This window comes from Bufo gargarizans, chromosome 8, assembly GCF_014858855.1.
Source record: "Bufo gargarizans isolate SCDJY-AF-19 chromosome 8, ASM1485885v1, whole genome shotgun sequence".
Lineage (NCBI taxonomy): Eukaryota > Metazoa > Chordata > Amphibia > Anura > Bufonidae > Bufo > Bufo gargarizans.
Window position 1 is genome coordinate 151,007,917 of NC_058087.1, and position 22,646 is coordinate 151,030,562.

At 45.7% G+C, this 22,646-nt stretch overlaps 2 protein-coding genes across 3 annotated transcripts in view; both read left to right on the plus strand.

The window, feature by feature from the left end:
• ZC3H7A (zinc finger CCCH-type containing 7A) overlaps positions 1-9,272 on the plus strand; it is a 115,140-nt gene extending 105,868 nt beyond the window's left edge. The window contains exons 22-23 of the mRNA XM_044304174.1: positions 4,435-4,598; positions 7,605-9,272. Coding sequence (XP_044160109.1) covers positions 4,435-4,598; positions 7,605-7,794 — 354 coding nt within the window. The 3' untranslated portion in view covers positions 7,795-9,272. The remainder of the gene's footprint in view (positions 1-4,434; positions 4,599-7,604) is intronic.
• An 8,615-nt stretch (positions 9,273-17,887) lies between these two features.
• The window catches only part of TXNDC11 (thioredoxin domain containing 11), a 68,553-nt gene continuing 63,794 nt past the window's right edge, over positions 17,888-22,646 (plus strand). The window contains exon 1 of one of the 2 annotated variants that reach the window (XM_044304230.1): positions 17,888-18,183. In XM_044304230.1, the coding sequence (XP_044160165.1) occupies positions 18,059-18,183 (125 nt within the window). In that variant the 5' untranslated portion in view covers positions 17,888-18,058. The remainder of the gene's footprint in view (positions 18,184-22,646) is intronic. The other variant, XM_044304231.1, reaches the window with a different exon arrangement.

Below are 22,646 nucleotides of genomic sequence, written 5' to 3' on the forward strand. Positions count from 1 at the left end.
TTGAAGATGCTGTCTTGGCGTATTCTAATGGCTAAGTGTTCTATTGCCACTGCAAAGAGCAGCGGAGATAGGGGGCATCCCTGCCGTGTTCCCCTATTCAAGGGAAAGGTAGAGGATAGGGAACCATTGACCATGATATTAGCGGTAGGCCGGTAATAAAGCACCCTTATCCACTTGATAAAGGAGGGACCAAAGCCAAAACATTCCAGGACCTTCAATAGAAACGCCCACTCAATTGAATCAAATGCCTTAGCTGTGTCCAAAGATGCCAAGGCCCACTGTCTGCCATCCAAACCCCCCACCTGCGCCACCACCTGGGCTCGCCTGATATTGCTAGATGTGGAACGACCCGGTATAAATCCAGATTGATCCTCATGAACAATTGAGGCAATCACTCTATTCAATCTATTTGCAAAAATCTTAGTCAAGATTTTGTAATCTAGATTCAGTAGCGATATCGGGCGGTAAGACCCACATTCTAAGGGATTTTTATCTGGTTTTAGGAGAACTACAATGGAGGCGTCGTATAGCGTGTCTGGTAATTGACCCCTGTCCAGTGAAGCCGCATACATCTTGCACAGTTGCGGTCCCAAAATATCCTCATATCTGGAATATACCTCCAGGGGGATGCCATCTGGGCCGGGGGACTTCCCTAAGTTTTTAAGCCTTTAATCGCAGCAGTCACTTCCTCTAGCTTGATCTCCTCGTCAAGAATCCCCCTGTCCAATGAGGACAATTGAGGATGAGCCACCTCTCCCAAGTACACTTGCAGATCAGACAATGCATACTGATGCCTTGAGGAGTATAGTTCACTATAGAATTCCTGAAATCTGACTAATATGCCACTAGGATCCTCCGCTACGGTTCCATCCTCATTCTGAATGCGAATAATCGGAGGAGCCATATTGTTGCGTCTAACAACCTGTGCAAGAATCTTCCCTGTCTTACTACCCTGCTCAAAAGCTTGTTGTTTAAGAAAGAAAAGCTTGCGTTCGCTCTTTTCTTGCAAATACATCATATACTGCCTGCCTTTCTGCATCCAATCTAGTCTATTCACCTCAGAAGGATCAGAACCATATGCATTTTCTGCTGTTTTACATAATGTACCTAACTCCTCCTCCTTAAGCCTCCTGGTCTTCTTGATATAAGATATTGATGATCTGATGCAACCTCTCAAAAAAGCTTTCAGGGTATCCCATAGTATAAGAACATCACTATCTCCCTCTGTGTTAAGTTCTAGGAACACTCTCAACTGGTCAGGTATACGGTCATTTATGCCCATCAGGGACAGCCAGAACGGGTGAATGCGAAGATTGTGGCCGCGTGACCCCCCATCAGATGAGAGCAGCGCCCCCACAATAGGCGCATGGTCAGACGGTCCCTGAGGCACGTACCTGGCATCAGAAATTGTGAGATAAGCTTGCACATCACATAACATATAATCTATGCGGGACAGCGCCCCCTTGGAGGGCGTGAAACAGGAAAACTCTCTAGTAGACGGGTTTTCTTCCCTCCACACATCTAACCACCCTAATTCGGATATGAAGCGTTTAAGTCGCGAATCACCCGTAGGTATACCGTCTGCACGGGGATTGGCCTGAAACCTATCTAACGTCTCATCTCCTACCAAATTGAGGTCCCCCATACACAATACCCCGGCAAATGGAAATTGAGCTGCAAAACCCGCCGCAGCCTGTAGAACAGTGAGGCTAGCCGGAGGAGGTATATATACACCTAGCACAACATACGGCACGCCATTCAAATGTGCAAATACAAATACATACTGGCCTTCAGGATCTATCACCTCCCGGTGTACCTCCCACCTAACCGATCGGTGAACCAGCAAGGACACACCCCTAGAGTATGACGTACCATATGCACTCCTAGCCCATTGCACCCATGGTTTATGCAATCTGCCCTCCGTTTCGGCTGTGACATGGGTCTCCTGGAGACATAGTATGTGCGGAGCATACGTACGGACATGTGCGAATACCGCCATTCGCTTTCTAGGGCCTCCCAAACCACGCACATTCCAGGACATACACGTCACAGATGCCATATGTTCTGTATGGGTATCAATGAGCAGAATAGGCCAGGAAACCCACGTTCACATGCAGTAGACCTACCACAGCAGTGTATATCATAGTAATATAAGGTGCACCAATTGACATAAAAACAATTAAACTTGAATTCAAACATTAAATCCCAGCGAACCTGGTGTTGAACAGATTTAAAGCATGGAGCACTTGTGACCATGGTGGTGGGGGACCTGCACAGTGTAGAGATGATATATACAAGTGCAGGTGAGAGAGCTGGCTCCCAATAATAATTATAAGCATGGTCATACGCATAGTGCATTGCAAACATAACCTGAGACATATGTTAGTCATACCCACGGATCTCTCACACCCGTTAGCCGACAGATATAATGTTCATATAATAGTCCAATAGAACCCCCAAGGCACATAACGAAAAGAAACATATGGAGATCAAGTCCCGTCCTGGATCAGGAAACAAACATTATCACTGCTACTGAAGTGTCACCTCATCTCTGGTGCGCATTCCGGGGCCTCACCAGGAGCCAGTCCTCGGCCTCCCTAGGATTGTTAAAGAAATGCGATTTCCCGCCATCTAGGATTCTCAAACGGGCCGGATAGGCCATGGAATATTGCAGATCGAGATCCCGCAAACGTTTCTTTATAGATGTAAAAGTAGCCCTCTTCTTCTGTAATTCTGCTGAGAAATCCGGGTATAAGGATATGTTCGCAGATCCGAAAGTGATAGTTTGCTTGATCCTTGCCTTTGAAAGGATGAGATCACGATCCCGCCAGTTAAGCATGCGGGCCAGGAGTGGTCTTGCAGGGGCCCCAGGTGGAGGCATCCGAGCAGGAACCCGGTGGGCTCTCTCCACTGCATAGGCCGCCGAGAATGATGCGTCCGGGAACGTCGACTTGAACCAGCCCTCTATAAACGAGGCAGGATCAGAACCCTCAGACCGTTCAGGCATTCCCAATATGCGTATGTTATTTCTTCTAGAGCGGTTTTCTAGATCGTCACATTTCTGACGCCACATGTCGACCGCTCCCTCCACAGCAGACATCCTAGCTGCCAAGGGTCGGGTCGTGTCCTCCAGCTCAGATACCCTTTCCTCTGTGAGCCGAACCCGCTCCCTCAATTGCTGAACATCATGTCGCAGGAGGCCCATGTCCACTCTGACCTCCTCTATCTTGCCTGTGAGCGACGACTGGCATCCCATAATAGCTGCCATCAGCTGACTGTGAGAAGTCTGCAGGGTGAGTTTGGGTTCCCCCTCCGTCTCGGTCGCTGAGGTCTGGCCAGCTTGTCCCCTGGTTAGCGGGGCGCGAGGAGAGGATGGAGCGGCGGCGCCATGCTGCGACTCTTGGCGGGCAAATTCCTTCAAGCGGTCCGCCGCTTGTTGTGCCTTGCTGGGACCCATGGCCAGTCCGTACGATCTCCGGGGGTTCCTTGGCTCAGGTCAGAGTAAAAATATCCTTGTTACCAGCTCAGGATTGCTCAGGATGAAGTTTTGGAGCCGGAGCTGCTCTCAGACACGTCCGGCCATGTCGGCAGTTAGCCACGCCCCCGCGAGTCACGGTCCGTGGTTTTAGCACGGATGCATTCTCTATTTTGTCCATCCATGTTGCATCCGTGTTTCACGGATCATCAGGAAAAGATGCTTTGAAAATTATTGTTCAGCTCTGCAGTATCAGTGAAAAACGTATGGGACACGGCCAGCAAAAACAGACCTAACACCGACCCGCTGTCCTTCATGGACATCTTCATGGATGCATCACTGACCACCTTCTCACAGATTTGAGCACGGACAGTGTGAATGAGGCTTTACTAATGTTGTGGGAAGGGCTGATGACCATGTCTTCTTAATAGCCCTTTACAATGTTCTTGTAATATGTGCAAAAGAGCCCTACCACGATGCTTTTACCTTGTTCCATCTAATTCTGAATAGTTAAGCTGCACCAGGCAGTGCAGGCAGTTTATAGTATATTGATGACCTATCCTCAGGATAGGTCATCAATATCTGATCTGCGGGGGTCTGACACCGGGCAGCTCCACCGATTAACTGTTTGATAAGGAGGTGGTGCTCCATGCGAGCGCCGCTTTCTGTTCATTACACTGCGCGTCGTCTTCTTCTGTGGAGCGGTGACATAGTTTCATTGAAGTGAACGGAATAAGCACTCATCATTACACTCATTTCCTAGATGAAGTGCAGTGTAATGAACAGGAAGCATTGCTCGCATGGCGCACCACCTCCTTATCAAACAGCTGATTGACGGAGGTGCCGGGTGTCAGACCCCCACAGATCAGGTATTATTCTGATCCTGAGGATAGATCATCAATATAAATCTTGAAATCATCCTATAAAATGATATGGTGGTAAATCTCTGATTTCTGCAGGTTGATTTTCATTGCTGGCTTTGTGGTAGAAACTGCAATAGTGAGCGTCAGTGGAAGATGCATATGTCATCAGAAAAGCACAAAGAGAAAGTTTTCCTTTCTGAAGATGATCAGAACATCTGGCAGCACCGCTTCCCTACTGGCTGTTTTAGCATATGTAAAAGGTAAGTTTGCATACTTGCTGCTTCATGTAAATCCTGACTTAGGCTAGTTTCACACACGTGGTAAAGCTATCCAGCAGGCTGTTCTGGCAGAGGAACCTTACCTGGCCTAGCCAGATACTGCCATGTGCTGCCAGACCTCACTGACTACAATGGGACCCCAACGTATCTCATTGTAGTCAATGGGGTCTGACTGCTTTCCAGCATGCAGGCTGAGTTCTGACCGTACAAAAACAGGTACATGCACCAGTTGTTGTCCAGTCAAAGCCCAGTGCTCAGGCTGGAAACTGAATTCCCAGCGTATCCCATTATTGTTAATGAGGTCTGGCAGTGCACAGCCGTATCGGGCTAGGCTGTATTCGGTGAACTCCGGCAGGCTGTTCCCCTGCCAGATAGTTTTAACGCATATGTGAGACTAACCTTAGATTGAATTGATTCAAGAAATGCCATTGTTGCAAAAAACACCAGAAGATGCTGTTTGCATCTGAACTGCTTAAAGGCTATGGACACTTTTGAGGACATTTTTTGTTATTATTGCACATTTGAGAAAAAAATGTATTATTGCACTGTGCTTATTTTGAGCTAAAATGCATTTTTCCAAATAGTCTTTATTATTTTCAACTGTTTGTCAGATGAGTTGCTGGCTTATTTAACATCTGAGTCATGTCTCAAGGCCTATTTAAAGGGTCGAACGTTGACTTATAGGATAGCTGCCTTACGTATGGAGGCATCAGAGGCAGAGCTTGTTAGGAGCTCATTTGCATCCCTTTCTTCCCAGAATTCCAGAGGAGCATGTATGGCCTATAAGTCTCCTCACACTGATTAATTAACTCTCTCTCCAGGGAGAGATATTACCACCCAAATATAGATCAGTCTGTAACAATTATCCATTTAAAGAGACTGTGCAGGGGTTTTATACTGATGACGTGTCCTCAGGATAGGTCATCATTATCTGATCGGGTCCCAGGTGTCAGACCCCCACCGATCAGATATCGATGACCTATCCTGAGGAAAGGTCATCACTGTGTACTGCCTGTGCAACCCCTTTTAAAGTAATTTACTGTATGATCAACCTGACAAGAGTTCAGCTTAAAGGGAACCGGTCACCAAGAAAATGCAGTGCAATCTGCAGGCAACATGTTAAAGAGCAGGAGGAGCTGAGCATATTGGTATATAGTTTTATGGGAAAAGATTCAGTAAAACTTGTATTTTATTAATTACAATTCCTGCTCATTCTGGGCTTTGAAGTCCAGGAGGCGGTCCTATCAGTGATTGACAGCTTTCCCTCTATGATTGTGCATACAGAGCTGGCTGTCAATCACTGATAGGACCGCCTCCTTGACTTCGAAGCCCAGATAGCGCAGGAATTTATATGAATGAAATTCAAATTATACTGTAATCTTTTCCCAAAAATTAACATATCGATCTGCACAGCTCCTCCTGCTCTATAACATGCTGTGTGCAGCTCAGACTAGGGTTGTTGCGGGTATCGAAATTTCGATACCCAATTGATACTTTTGCCACGGTATCGATACGATACAAAAATTTCTATTTTTTCGATACTGGGGTGCGCTGCTGCGCAGTCTAGTATCACAGAACATGAGCGTGCTGCTGTCAGCGCGCGCCCATGTTCTCTCAGCAGCACAGGGGAGAAGGAAGCAGTCTCTCCCTCCCCCTGTGCCGTTGCTGCCGCTGCCACCAATGAGAAGAGAGGGACGGAGGAGGGGCGGGCGCACTGCGCCACCAATGATAGGACTTTTCCTGGGTCTAGACTTTAAGTATTAGGCTACACAGAGCGGCGCCCAGAGATGTCCCAGCACTTACTATTATTCCTGGGCGCCGCTCCGTTCGCCTGCTGTGCCCCATTACAGTCTCCTGCTCTGTATACAAATTACTATCGGCGCAATCGAGAGGAGACAACAGCTTCTCTAGTGGGCGTTCCTTCTCCCTGCGCTGTAGCACTGTCCAATCGCAGCGCAGGGAGAAGGAACGCCCAGGAGACAAGCTGATGTCTCCTCCCCATTGCTCCGATAGTAATTAGCATATGGAGCAGGAGACAGTAATGGGGCACAGCGGGCAAACGGAACAGAAAAAAATATATAAAACTGCGCGATTTGCCATTTTTTTAAAATGCGGAATGCACGTGGCTTTTTTCGTTTATTTTTTGCCGTGGTATCGAGTATCGCAATACTTTTTTATGGTATCGAAAACAAATAAAAAAATTTGTATCGCAACAACTCTAGCTCAGACACCATATTCAAAGTGACATGGTCCCTTTTAATTAGAGTTTATGAATTGTCAGAAGTGAAGAGGTAAGGGCCACAGATCAAGCCATCAGAGCAGCTCTCTGACGGGTTTCAGTGAGAAGCAGAAAGAACAGTCTGCAGAATCTGTGTAAACCTATAGGATGCAGAAATGTTTCCAAATATGTCCATAGCCTTTAATACAAATAGTACAGCGGCATCTTTGGGTGGCTGGCTGACATGGAATTTGGCACTGCATAGCTACTACATTTTAGGTTGATTTCGTAGAAATTAAACTGTATGACTCTTTTTCTTAAAGGGATTGTTTCGCTGGTTATATTTGTTTTAAAAATGTTCAGCAAAGTTTAAAAGTCATACTCTCCTTACCAGCCGCCCACCACTCCCTTACCAGGTTCCCTGCCAGTCTCTGCTTCTACTTCTTGGTCCCTCTCGACATTGGAAAGTCACCGCGGCTGCCACTGGGCGTCTGATCAGCAGCAAAATCTACAAATATTGAATAAATGAAATCAATGGACATGCTGCAGGTTTTAAAATCTGTCCCACATTACAATTTATGCATGGACAAATTCTGCAGTGTATGGATGAGACGTGCTTTAATGTCATCAGTGCACTACAGAATTTCCTTAGTAAATCCATGTGGACAATAGGCATGTCATATACTTGTACATGTAGTCTTGCAGTATATATGCTGCTTTTTTAATGGAAGTTTCATATAACTTTTTGCTTCTACCTTTCTTGAAATCAGGTTCTTATCTGGTTCATGTCTGAATGATGAGCAGTGCACATTTGCTCATGGAAATGCTGAACTTGTGGAATGGAAAGCGAGGAGCGAGGTTCTACGCCAAAAACTGGAGAAAGCACGCAAGGATCAGCTCATTAACCCTGATGATAATGACTTTGGAAAATATAGTTTTTTGATTAAAGATTTCAAGTAAAGTATCTGATTATGAAATACCACAAGGATAAAATGGTGTAGGAGGTTTTTTTTTTTTAAAAAAAAGGTCCCGATATTGAGGAAACATCAGGTCCTGCTCCTCTTGATGTTCTGAGTCATATGAGGCAGAAAAGCATTTTGTGGATGTGGATCTCATTGTTAAAAAATGAGAGCAAAGGATACTGATACCTACTTCATAAATGGGCATTGCAGACTGATCAGTTGTTCTAATGATAGATCTACAGTAAACTAAATCTCTGATCTCACAGGGAAGGGTTGATTATTTCTGAAAACGCTTTTATTGATTAGCCTCAGCATCACAGTTATTGGAATATATATTTGTATAGATGCAAGAAAAATATAGGAACAGGTTCATAAGATAAAATGAAAACTTTTCCCAATTTTGTTTTATCCTAAATATAGCTATCCCCAAGGTAACCAAAGGCTGTAGCCTCCAAAGGGGAGCCTTGTGGCATCGTCGGTAAGGTTTGTGTCCAGTCCTGCTGCTCCTGCAGCAGTATAGTATCAGTATGCGTGGCCATGTGGACAGAACATGTGAGTACATTGCTAGCAGCGCGTAGGTGTAGAGTCCCATAGGCCAGGCTGCTAAGCAACCTTCCTAACATAGCCCGTACTTATTTGAGTTTAATAATGGTAGCTATTGATTGAAAACCTTTTTAATGTTGTATTATTATTATATTGGTAAAGTATTTGATTATTTAGTGGAATATACCATATGCTGAGCTTGATATACTGTAGCTGAAACCCAGTCATGTTTAATCTAATGTTCCATAGGGCACTTAAAGGGGCATTCTCATTGTATAAGGGTATGGTATATCACTAGGATAGGCACTCGCTTCATGATCTAACCCCTGGGACCCCACTGACTCAGCGCTGCAGCCCCTTCTCTGGAGCCATGCTGTGCAGAGGAACCCAATCTATTGTTCCCAGTTACCAGCCATATCAGAGGCGCACAGTAGTGATCTTCAGTGGGACATTTGACCTGAAAAATCTTTTTCCTTGACGTGGGGTAATATTAGCAGCTCATTTTATAAGTGATTGACCATGTTTTGTGGCCTTTTTAACGTGAAATCATTCTGTAGTTATTGGTTTGTTTTCAGTTCATTTACTATTTTGCCAAAACTTACACAGTGGATTTTTTTTTCCACAGTGGGTGGATGAGATTTCCTAGCATCTCCACCACTTTGCTGCTACTGTAAAATGCTGCGGGTCCGCAGCTCATCCGTCACATGTATATTGGGGGCTTCTCCCAGCTTGTACATTAAATGGAGCACAAAAACGCAAAGTAAACATAGCCTTACCTATTTACTGACCATTCCGCTTATGGTTCCTGCCTTTTTACATGAGGAATATTTTTTTTTTGTGATATTCTTTACATTCGTATAGAATGCACATTTAGATTTACTAAGCTAAATGCACCTAAAAACTGGCATGTGGGCTTTGAACCACATTTACAGTGGATATAAAAAGTCTACACACCCCTGTTAAAATGTCAGGTTTCTGTGATGTAAAAAAATGAGACAAAGATAAATCATTTCAGAACTTTTTCCACCTTTAATGTGACCTATAAACTGTACAACGCAATTGAAAACAAACTGAAATCTTTTAGGTGGAGTCAAGAAAAAATAAAATAATAGTGTGCACACCCTTAAACTAATACTTTGTTGAAGCATCTTTTGATTTTATTACAGCACTCAGTCTTTTTGGGTATGAGTCTATCAGCATGGCACATTTTGACTTGGCAAGATTTGCGCACTCTTCTTTGCAAAAACACTCCAAATCTGTCAGATTGCGAGGGCATCTCCTGTGCACAGCCCTCTTCAGATCACCCCACAGATTTTCAATCGGATTCAGGTCTGGGCTCTGGCTGGGCCACTCCAAAACTTTAATCTTCTTCTGGTGAAACCATTCCTGTTGATTTGGATGTATGCTTTGGGTTGTTGTCATGCTGGAAGATGATGTTCCTCTTCATGTTCAGCTTTCTAGCAGAAGCCTGAAGGTTTTGTGCCAATATTGACTGGTATTTGGAACTGTTCATAATTCCCTCTAGCTTAAAGGATAACTGTCACACTTAGACCCTAATTTCAATTTTCCTATATGTAGTTACTAATAACATGATATTCCAGAATCCGTTACTATTAGACTGACTTACCCCATATTTAATAAGATTCAGCCCTTAGCAACCAGTCTGCATAAAACTGCAATTTCACTATTCAGTTAAGATGGCCGCCACTGCCTTCACCCTGAGGCTGATCCCGCCTGCCTGCACTAGCCAGTAACAATAGCCCCCCAAAAGTGTCAGTAACCAGAGCCCTCCCCCTAAAGGGTTAATCTCCTGCAGCACAAAGGGGTCCTCTTACCAGATGTTGCTTTCATTTATACACTGAGCAGACGGCAGATCTCCCTTCCCTGGTCTGTGCTGCTCCAACTCTGCATTCTCCATCTCTGCTGAGTGAGGGAGCGTCTGCCAAGCGCAGAGACAGGGAGAAGTGCACACAGCCCAGGCACTGTTATCAGCTGCTGGGGAGGACCTGGCTTTAATCATTTACTTACAGTCCCTGGATGTCAGTAATGTCACCCTGCACGCAGACTGCTTCTGCGCAGATAGACGGACCATGCCTAGCAACCCTATTTTAAGCACAGGTAAAAGTAGGCAGTACAGGGAACAGAAATGTGGAATTAAGGGGTAATTGAATACATAGTGAAAAGTTGAAATAGGGCCACCAAGGTGATATTAATCACCACAATCCAATACTCCCCCCAAAAAAAAATACGACAGTTATACTTTAACTAAGGCCCCAGTTCCAGCTGAAGACAAACAGCCCCTTGGCATGATGCTGCCACCACCATGCTTCACTGTGGGTATGGTGTTCTTTTGGTGATGTGCAGTGTTGTTTTTGCACCAAACATATCTTTTGGAATTATGGCCAAAAAGTTCAACCTTGGTTTCATCAGACCATAACACCTTTTCCCAAATGCTTTTGGGAGACTTCAGATGTGTTTTTGCAAAATGTAGCCTGGCTTGGATGTTTTTCTTCGTAAGAAAAGGCTTTCGTCTTGCCACTCTACCCCATAGCCCAGACATATGAAGAATACGGGAGATTGTTGTCACATGTACCACACAGCCAGTACTTGCCACATATTCCTGCAGCTCCTTTCATGTTGCTGTAGGCCTCTTGGTAGCCTCCCAGACCAGTTTTCTTCTCGTCTTTTCATCGGTTTTGGAGGGACGTCTAGTTCTTGGTAATGTCTCTGTGGTTCCATATTTTCTCCACTTGATGATGACTGTCTTCACTGTGTTCCATGGTATAGCTAATGCCTTGGAAATTCTTTTGTACTCTTCTCCTGACTGATACCTTTTAACAATGAGATCCCTCTGATGCTTTGGAAGCTCTCTGTGGACCGTGGCTTTTGCTGTGGGATGCGACTAAGACAATTTCAGGAAAGACCAACTAGAGCAGCTGAACTTTATTTGGGGTTAATCAGAGGCACTTCAAATGATGGCAGGTGTATGCTGACTCCTAATTCTGAACAAAGCTACATTCCCAGTTATAAGAGGGTGTGCACACTTATGCAACCACATTATTTTAGGGTTTTTTTCTTCTTCCTTCCACCTAAAAGATTTCAGTTTGTTTTTCAATTGAGTGGTACAGTTTATAGGTCACATTAAAGGTGGAAAAAGTTCTGAAATGATTTATCTTTGTCTCATTTTTTTACAGCACAGAAACCTGACATTTTAACAGGGGTGTGTAGACTTTTTATACCCACTGTATGTGTGTTAGACTCTTCTTGCACCTGTCTTGACAAGGGGCATGGCTTAATTTGAAAGGGGTGTGACTTAAAGAGGTTGTCCGAGTGTTTACTAGGATCAGTGATCAGTATCAGATTGGTGGCGGTCCTGCACCCCCTCCGATCAGCTGTTTGAAGAAACCATGGCGCGCCACTGAGCACTGCAGCCCTGGGGCCTTAGACAGTTTCATAAATCTTTTCCTCGTCTTCAGGAAAACTGACTTAAAAAATACAGCACATGATAAATCCTTCCATGAAGTTCTCATGGCCGGTCACATATTGTAGTGATGTTGATGTTTTTGCATTTAGACTTGTTCCCTCTTTGTAAAGCCTGCCATGTTTTATAAAGGCGAGTATTTGCACTTAATATAGGGTAGTGTGAAGTAAGCTGGGACACTACAAGCTTATCATGGATGCACTATAAAGGGCTTGTCTCATCTGAAACATTGGTGGCTCATTGCAAGGATGTGGGACCTGCACCGATCTCTAGAAGGGGCCCCCCAAAGTAAACGCGGGTGCAGAGCACAAGCGTGGTCACCCTCCATTCACTTCTACGGGAGTGATATGCCACCAGTGCCTCATACGAGACAACCCCTTTAACAAGTGTTGAATATATGGGGGTCTTTCAGCGTCATGGGCCAGTACAGTATCTTTTAGCTGGAAATCCGTTCAGATCATTCGGGGTAACATATAAAGCAAACATTGTATTCATTTTTCTATTGAGCCTTTGTATCTGTTCTGTTTTTGCCAAATTGTTAAATGTAAAGTGTTGATGGCCTGTTTGCAGTGTTTTAATGTATTTTTAAATGTTAACCGTTTAATACGCTCTTGTATGTATCAATTTCATCTACCTGGAATAAACCTAATGATTATACAATATGCCTTAGTTATCAGTTTGATTTGTGAAAGGAACATATTGGGGGATATGCATCAAACCTAAAAGTGGTAAATTATGGCGCATGGCATATTTGTGCCATAATCTGTGACTTTTTCAGCACTTTCGTAATGTGTTGCAAAAAGCCGGTGGGGGCTTCCCGCATCTTGCCATATTTACTATAATTTACACCAGAAATTTGTATAAGTTCTAGCTCAAGTCTATACCAGCCCCTAGCTGGAGTAAATTTGATTTTCTGGCAGAGGGGCAGAGATGCAACTAGTTTATTAAGAGGCATGCACCTTAAAAAATGAGACACACACAGGAGATCAATACAGGGAGTAGCTGATTTACAACATATAGGGACAGCATATACTATAAATCGGCTACTCCATGTCTCTCCTCCTCAATAGCCAGTGCCCTGTATCTCCTGACGGCTGGTTAGATACTCATTGTGGATACAGAAGGATTATTCACTGTCAGTTCTGGCCACCCTGATCAGTGTCTATATAGCAGGAGGGCAGAACAAATATATATATATATATATATATATATATATAGTTGAGTTGAAAAAATTGGACTGCACTCCAAGCGTATCCTCAAACAATAGTGTTTATTCACCCATATGTGGCAAAGCGACGTTTCGGCTCCAACTGAGCCTTTCTCATGCTTGAGAAAGGCTCAGTTGGAGCCGAAACGTCGCTTTGCCACATATGGGTGAATAAACACTATTGTTTGAGGATACGCTTGGAGTGCAGTCCAATTTTTTCAACTCTATGATCGGGTAAGCACCTGCTGCCATGCTTGGACCTTGCACCCACTTTGTACGCTAGGTGGTGCCGCCTGTGGTTTTTCTTTTTCTATATATATATATATATATGCATAGTACAGATGTTCATTTCTAGAACTACTGTGAGGAACAGAAGTATTTGAAGACCCTGCGATTTTGCAAGTTCTCCCACTTAGAAATCATGGAGGGGTCTGAAATTCACATTGTAGGTGCATTCCCACTCTGAGAGACAGAATAAAAAAATAATAATCTGGAAATCACATTGTATGATTTTTAAAGAATTTATTTGTTTTGCACTGCTGAACATAAGTATTTGAACACCCGATAAACAGCAAGAATTCTGTCTTTCAAGGACCTGTTACTGTGCCTTTAAAAAGTCCACCTCTACTCCACTCATTAATCTAACTGGCCAGAACTGACAGTGAATAATCCTTCTGTATCCACTCATCCACACAGATCTCCTCTAGATCTGTCAGGTTTCGGGGCTGTCGCTGAGCGACGCAGAGTTTCAGCTCCCTTCAAAGATGTTCTATTGGATTTAGGTCTGGAGGCTGGCTAGGCCATTCCAGAACCTTGATATGCTTCTTACGGAGCCACTCCTTGGTTATCCTGGCTGAGTGCTCCAGGTCGTTGTCATGTTGGAAGACCCAGCCACGACCAATCTTCGATGCTCTGACTGAGGGAAGGAGGTTGTTGCTCAAAATCTCACAATAAATGACCCCATTTATCCTCTCCCTAATAGAGTGCAGTCGTCCTGTCCCCTTCGCAGAAAAGCACCCCCAAAGCATGATGTTACCACCCCCATGCTTCATAGTAGGGATGGTGTTCTTGGGATGCAACTCATCCTTCTTTTTCCTCCAAACACGACGAGTGAAGTTTAGACCAAAACGTTCTACTTTGGTCTCATCTGACCACATGACTTTCTCCCATACCTCCTCTGGATCATCCAGATGGTCATTGGCAAACTTCAGACGGGCCTGGACATGTGATGACTTGAGCAGTGGAACTTTCCGTGCAATGCATGATTTGAAACCATGAAGACGTAGTGTTCTACCGACAGTGACCTTTGAAACTGTGGTCCCAGCTCTCTTCATGTCATTGACCAGCTCCTCCCTTGTAGTTCTGGGCTGATTCCTCACCTTTCTTATCATCAGTGATACCCCACAAGGTGAGATCTTGCATGGAGCCCCAGTCCGAGGGAGACTGACAGTCGACTTTAGCCTCTTCCATTTTCTAACAATTGCTCCAACAGATGATCTATTTTCACCAAGCTGCTTGGCAATTGCCCCGTAGCCCTTTCCAGCCTTGTGGAGGTCCACAATTTTGTGTCTGGTGTCTTTTGACAGCTCTTTGGTCTTGCCCATGGTAGTAGTTGGCGTCTGACTGACTGTGGGGTGGACAGGTGTCTTTAAAGAGCTCATACAGGTGCTACTAAGTTAGATTAATCAGTAGAGTAGAGGTGGACTTTTTAAAGGCACAGTAACAGGTATTTGAAAGACAGAATTCTTGCTGTTTCTCGGGTGTTGAAATACTTATGTTCTGCAGTGCAAGACAAATAAATTATTTAAAAATCATACAATGTGATTTTTTTGTTCTGTCTCAGAGTGGGAATGCACCTACAATGTGAATTTCAGACCCCTCCATGATTTCTAAGTGGGAGAACTTGCAAAATCGCAGGGTGTTCAAATACTTCTGTTCCTCACTGTATATAGGAGCCAGTAGGAAGGGAAAAATAATTAACCCCATTGGTCTTCACAGTGAGCGCTGCTCTATCCTGTGTAGACAGACATGCCTTAGCAACGCTCATTTAGGACTCATGCGCACAACCGTATTTTTTTCCCGTGTCCGTTCCATTTTTTTGCGGAACCATTCACTTCAATAGGGCTGCAAAAACATTTTTAAAATAAGGAAATTACTCAATGTGCATTCCGTGTCCGTATGTCCATTCCGCCAAAAAATAGAACATGTCCTATTATTGTCCGCATTACAGACAAGGATGGGACTGTTCTATTATAGGCCGGATTGTCCGCAAAATGTGGAATGCACACGGGCGGTATCCGTGTTTTGTGGATATGCAATTTATGGACAGTAAAACATCCAACAGTTGTGTGCATGAGCCTTTAGCCTCATGCACACAACCGTTGTTCAGGTCCGCATCCGAGCCGCAGTTTTTGCGGCTCGGATGCGGACCCATTCCCTTCAAAGGGGCCGCAAAAGATGCGGACAGCACTCCGTGTGCTGTCCGCATCCGTTGCTCCGTTCCTTGGCCCCGCAAAAAAAAAATAGAACATGTCCTATTCTCGTCTGTTTTGCGGACAAGAATAGGCATTTCTACAATGGGCCGCTTGTTCTGTTCCGCAAATTGCGGAAGGCACGCGGGCGGCTTCCGTTTTTTGTGGATCCGCGGTTTGCGGACCGCAAAAAAAGGAACGGTCGTGTGCATGAAGCCTTTACGCTGGGTTCACACCTAGGCGTTTCTCAAACGCGCGTTTCTATGCGCGTTTTTGTCACGCGTTTTATGCGCATTTTTTTTTAATAGTGAACGCGCGTTTGACGCGCGTTTGGGTGATTGACAGCAGTGTTGTCCAAAGAGTCTATGGCCCAAATGCGCGTCAAACGCGCCAAAAAAAGCTCCTGTACTTGTTTGAGCGTCGGGCGTTTTACAGCGCGATCGTACGCGCTGTAAAACGCCCAGGTGTGAACCCTTCCCATAGGGAATCATTGGTTCTTGCCTGTTGTGCGTTTTACAGCGCGTAGGAACGCGCTGTAAAACGCTCAGGTGTGAACCCAGCGTTAGAGACTGCTGCTAAGGGACATTTCAGGGCACATTTTCTCATATAAATGTACAAGTTCTCTAAATAAAGCCTCATTCACTCGTCCGTGTCCAAATCCGTGAGCAGGTGGTCAGTGATGCATCCGTGAAGCTGTCCGTGAAGGATCCCTGTTGGGTCCGTGTGTCTGTTTTTTGCTGTCCGTGTTTCACTGACACTGAACAGCTGAAAAATAATGTTCAAAGCATCTTTTCTTAATGATCCGTGAAACACGGATGGCATCCTTTTTGCATCCATGGTTTTCTCGGACCCATAGACTATAATGGACTTGATGGACCCACGGACCACTTTAAAACACTGATGTATGAATACACACATTAAAATGAATGGGGGCGTGTGCTGTCCGTGGAGAACACGTACAGCACACGTCCGTGAAACATGGACGTGTGAATGAGGCTTAAAGTGTATTGGAGAAATTTTCCCTATCACTGTCCATACATATTAGAAGAAAAATGAATGGCAGTTACACTGAAAAATCTTTTTTTTTTTTTATCAATAAAAGAGCGTTTAATATGGGGACAAAAAAAAAAAAACTATACAAGTTTGGTATTGCAGCATCCGTAATGACCAGTGCTATAAATGTATCATGTCATTTAATACAATTTGAAAAAAGGTTTTGTTGTTTTGCCTAAAATGTAATAAAAAACAATCAAGAAGTCTTATGTAACACAACATGGTACCAGTAAAAAGAGTGTCAAAGAGAAAGTAAAAATGTTCTGGCTCTCAGAATACGGAGACGCAAAAAGGTGTTTAATAGATTTTTTATTATTTTTAAAGATATGTCATTTTGATATCACCATAATTGAATGGCCTCACGGAAAAATTTGGAAATAATTTATTTATTTTGATCATTCTGCATCAAAAACGTGGAATAAAAAGTGATCAAAAATTCTTATGTATCTCAGTGGTGCCAACGGAAAAAAAACGAAGCCCTCATACAGCAACGTCGACAGAAAAACGAAAAAGTTATAGGTCTGAGGCAACACAAAAACAAACTTTTTTTATAATTATAAAAATGTCTATTTATTGCGCCAAAGTAGTAAAACAAAAACTATGAAATTGTTATCACCATAATCACGAGGACCCGTAGAATCAAGGTAAAAAATTATGTATATTGCACCGACATTTATAATTAAAAAAACAACAACAAATAAACGGATTTTTTTTCATTGCCCCAAATAATACGTTTACTTTCACACTAGCGGCAGGGGACTCCGGGAGCCTGTCCCGGTGGGTGCACAGCCTGTTGGATCCGTCCTGCCGCTAGTTCACGTGTGCCCCCGGACTGCTGCTCGGTCCCCATTGACTATAATGGTGGCGGAGTTCCGGTGGCGGCACTGCATGCAGTACTGTAGGCTAGTTTCACACTAGCGGCAGGGGACTCCGGCAGGCTGTTCCAATGGGGACGGAGCAGCAGTCCGGAGGCATACGGTCACTGGCGGCGGTCCGGATCTGACAGGCTGTTCACCTGCCGGAGTATGTCTGAAAAATACAGCACATTCTGCAGAAAAACAAGCCCTCATACAGCTGCATCTATAGGAACATGACAATGTTGTAGCTCTTGTAATGTAAAGAGGGGGCAAAAAAAAGGGCTTTGTTAAAGGCTCGAAGATCATGAAAGGGTTAAGTATGCACATCCAGTGTAGTACATGCCGGATGGTTGGACAGCTGTGTGCTCCGGCAACCAGCTGGTGAATGCACAGAGCCAGTGACACGCTATGACGTCACTCGTCGTGTGCGGCTGGGGGCGGGGAGGAGAGCTGTGTGACGGTGCCTTAGCTTCCCTATACGCGGCTGCTATTGGGACACGCTCCCCGCCCATGGCTGAGCGCACGCCGCGGAAGTCCACAGTGACAGACGTGGCGGCGCTCGGTTCGCGCTGGTGGCCCCGGGGTGTGATGAGGAGAAGCTCCGTCCTGCCCCCTGCGGGCTCGGGCCGCCCATCTGCTCTATAAGCGGAATGCAGAGTCCGGCCTGGCGGCACGTTAAGCGGCTGCTGTGTCTGATGGGCCGGAGGCCTGACCTGCTGTGCGGGGCCATAGCGCTGACCTGCGCCCTCCTGGTGGCTCTCAGGTTCACCTGCAGGTAACTACCCCCCCCCCAGTGCAAATGACTACTACTCTCATCCAAGTGAGGCAGGAGCCTGAGGTGTCAGCACATGTACACTGTATGTCATAGTATGTCACTGTATGTGATAGTCCTATATACTGCATATGTAACATAGTATACAGCACACGTACACTGCGTATGTAACATAGTATACAGCACACGTACACTGCGTATGTAACATAGTATACAGCACACGTACACTGCGTATGTAACATGGTATACAGCACACGTACACTGCGTATGTAACATGGTATACAGCACACGTACACTGCGTATGTAACATGGTATACAGCACACGTACACTGCGTATGTAACATGGTATACGGCACGCGTACACTGCGTATGTAACATGGTATACGGCACGCGTACACTGCGTATGTAACATGGTATACGGCACGCGTACACTGCGTATGTCACATGGTATACGGCACGCGTACACTGCGTATGTAACATGGTATACGGCACGCGTACACTGCGTATGTAACATGGTATACGGCACGCGTACACTGCGTATGTAACATGGTATACGGCACGCGTACACTGCGTATGTAACATGGTATACGGCACGCGTACACTGCGTATGTGACATGGTATACGGTACACTGCGTATGTAACATGGTATACGGCACGCGTACACTGCGTATGTAACATGGTATACGGCACGCGTACACTGCGTATGTAACATGGTATACGGCACACGTACACTGCGTATGTAACATGGTATACAGCACACGTACACTGCTTATGTACATGGTATACAGCACACGTACACTGCGTATGTAACATGGTATACAGCACACGTACACTGCGTATGTAACATGGTATACAGCACACGTACACTGCGTATGTAACATGGTATACAGCACACGTACACTGCGTATGTAACATGGTATACAGCACACGTACACTGCGTATGTAACATGGTATACAGCACACGTACACTGCGTATGTAACAGGTATACAGCACCACGTACACTGAGTATGTAACATGTATACAGCAACACGTACACTGCGTATGTAACATGGTATACAGCACACGTACACTGCGTATGTAAACATGGTTACAGCACACGTACAACTGCGCATGTAACCTGGTATACGGCACCACGTTACACTGCGCATGCAACCTGGTATACGGGCACGCGTACACTGCGCATGCGACCTGGTATACGGCACGCGTACACTGCGCATGCGACCTGGGTATACGGCAGCGTACACTGCGGCTATGCGACCTGGTATACGGCACGCGCTACACTGCGCATGCGACCCTGGTATACGGCCACGCGTACAATGCGCATGCGACCTGGTATACGGCACGCGTACACTGCGCATGCGACCTGGTATACGGCACGGTACATGCCGCATGCGACATGGTATACGGCACGCGTACACTTGCGCATGCGACATGGTATACGGCACGCGTACACTGCGCATGCGACATGGTATACGGCACGCGTACACTGCGCATGCGACATGGTATACGGCACGCGTACACTGCGCATGCGACATGGTATACGGCACGCGTACACTGCGCATGCGACATGGTATACGGCACGCGTACACTGCGCATGCGACATGGTATACGGCACGCGTACACTGCGCATGCGACATGGTATACGGCACGCGTACACTGCGCATGCGACATGGTATACGGCACGCGTACACTGCGCATGCGACATGGTATACGGCACGCGTACACTGCGCATGCGACATGGTATACGGCACGCGTACACTGCGCATGCGACATGGTATACGGCACGCGTACACTGCGCATGCGACCTGGTATACGGCACGCGTACACTGCGCATGCGACATGGTATACGGCACGCGTACACTGCGCATGCGACATGGTATACGGCACGCGTACACTGCGCATGCGACATGGTATACGGCACGCGTACACTGCGCATGCGACATGGTATACGGCACGCGTACACTGCGCATGCGACGCGGCCGCTGCGTATGTGAAACGGATCCGTACCATTTAATACATCCGGATGAACTTAACAAACCGGATCCGGTATCGCTAACAAAAAAAGTGGATTCAGCACCATTGACTTAAATTCATTTTGATGTCGAATCCAGTTTGTTCAGTTTCAAAAACTGGACACACAACCGCAGCTTGCAGCCAAAACGCAACTAAACGGAACGGATGCGTACTTATGTCCCTAATGACAATTAATGGGGTCAAAACTGAACCGTTTAATTCCGGTTGTGACATCCTCTGCCGGATCTCAAAACTGGAATTGAAAACGCAGATGTGAAGGTAGCCTTACCCGGGTGTATTTTGGTCCATGTGGAGAAGGTCCATGACATGGCGCTAATGTCAGTCTGAGGAGCCATGCCCAATACTGATAGTAAGGACTCATATTGTGGTCCCCAATGCATGGGCACCATCCAGGCGGCTGCCGCAGGTGGATTTGGTCAATTTGAATGGGTACATGATCCGTCCGCACCGCCAAAGATAGAACATGGTCATATTTTTTTTTCCCGGTGCGGAGGCACGGACAGAAAACCTTGTAAGCATTCCGTGGGGTTCCATGCCTCGGTTCTGCACCGCACCTTCCGGATTGTGGACCCATTCAAGTGACTGGGTCTGCATCCATGATGTGATGCACATTTGGCTGGTGCCTGTATATTGCGGAACCGCTGTTTGCGGGCCACAATACGGGCATCGGCCGACAACAGCTTAGTTTCCCCCTTGTGCTGCCATTAAATTTGTCTAATTTATGACGAGGCGTGCATCTATGGCAGTCCATGCACCTATCGTAAAAAACGACAACCCCTGGCTGGTATAGTTTTTCCAGGTGTAAATGTTAGTAAATTTTCCGGGGTTGGAGTCCTGAACCCCGTAAAGGCCCCGTCAGTCCCATCTGGTGGACACAGCGTAAAACTGGCCATGGACCTAAATATTGTCTCACAGCCGGTTAATAAAGGGGACTTGCGACTATTTTACACCGTTAGTAAATGTGCCCCTATGTGCCTGGTTGCACCATCTTCCACAAAGAGCAGATCTATCCCCTTTAGATAATCCTCCCACTGCTAGGACGCCCAACCATCAGTAAGTATGAGGTCCTGATTGGGCAACCCCCGGCCCATAACGACCTATTAAATAATGGGGTTTGCAAATTCTTCCTAGTGGAATTTCATGCTGAAAACCTGCTGCATTTACCAGCAAAGAGGAAGCCATTCCCGAAATCCAATCCACATGCTGCAGAGAAGCCCCCAGTGTGAACTGGTTTGTGGTGCAGGATTTCAGTCCCCAGTTTATTATGCCGGTTTTACCTGAGACTTTCAACCTAATGTAGAGGTTGAAAGCAGCAGAAGACCCTGCTACAAATCCAGTAGCAAGGCCACCATGAAAACCAGATAATTTTGGGTGGCTCTTGGGTAGATCCGCTGCAGACCCGCCATGTGGGCTGTACCGCAATAGTCAATGCTCAAGTTCAACCGCCAATGTCTTGTGGCAATCTTCTCCAGAAAAATGCAAGGAATTAAACCCTCTTGTGAGCCTCCTGCTCTTCTGACATTTAGGTGACCACGCGGGGGTATATACAATGCCATGGAATGTGGATCATCAGATTTACTGACCGAATGCTGGGGTTCATTGTATTACATGGCGTTCCCGGGTGGCAGGAATGTGCCATGGAGTTAATGTGGCAGTGTTATGTGACTACTTATCTTCATTAGGATATAGCAGGGTAATATCCACTCCAACCAGGATGTACTTGCTGAATCCCACCCCTCCCTGCAGCTTCTGTATTCACTGGTCACGAAGGAACCTACTGAACAAGTTCTATGTAGGCACGACAAAAAGGGTTGTTTTAGCTTGAACGTTCCTCCAGTAATAGCGTCATGATGACCTATAGTTTCCTGCTGCCATGTCTTCTCCTAAAGCTAATGGTAGTAATTGTGGTCGCTGAGAAATCCAGCAGGTGTAGATATCTGCACTGTGATGTACGTATTGCATTGCCACTGGGTGCCATGTAGCAGCCTGACATTGCATGTCCCACAGATACAGTCCACCATATAGCCCTAGCCTGATGGGGCACAGCAATTCGTGTTATCAACTAGAAAGTAGCCTAATACTGCCTCTCCAAAAAGAGGTTCTGTAGCAGCTGATGTATCTAATGAGCCTTACTATAATTGGAGTATTTCATAAACAGTATAATAAGGCCTCTTTCACACGTCCATGATGACATCCGTGACAAGTGGTTCATCCATGGAGAATCAGTGTGTCGTCCATATTCCACGGACACTGCTAGGCTTAAAAGTAGTTTCAAGAGTGTCTCCTACCAGTGGTCCATGAAATCCACGGACCAAACACTGATGGCATCTGTGGATTTTATGGACCCATAGACTTTGTGCCAGAGGGATCAAAATAGGGCCTGCTTCTGTGGTGTCACCACAGGCCCGTGGTCCGTGGAGATCTGCAGATG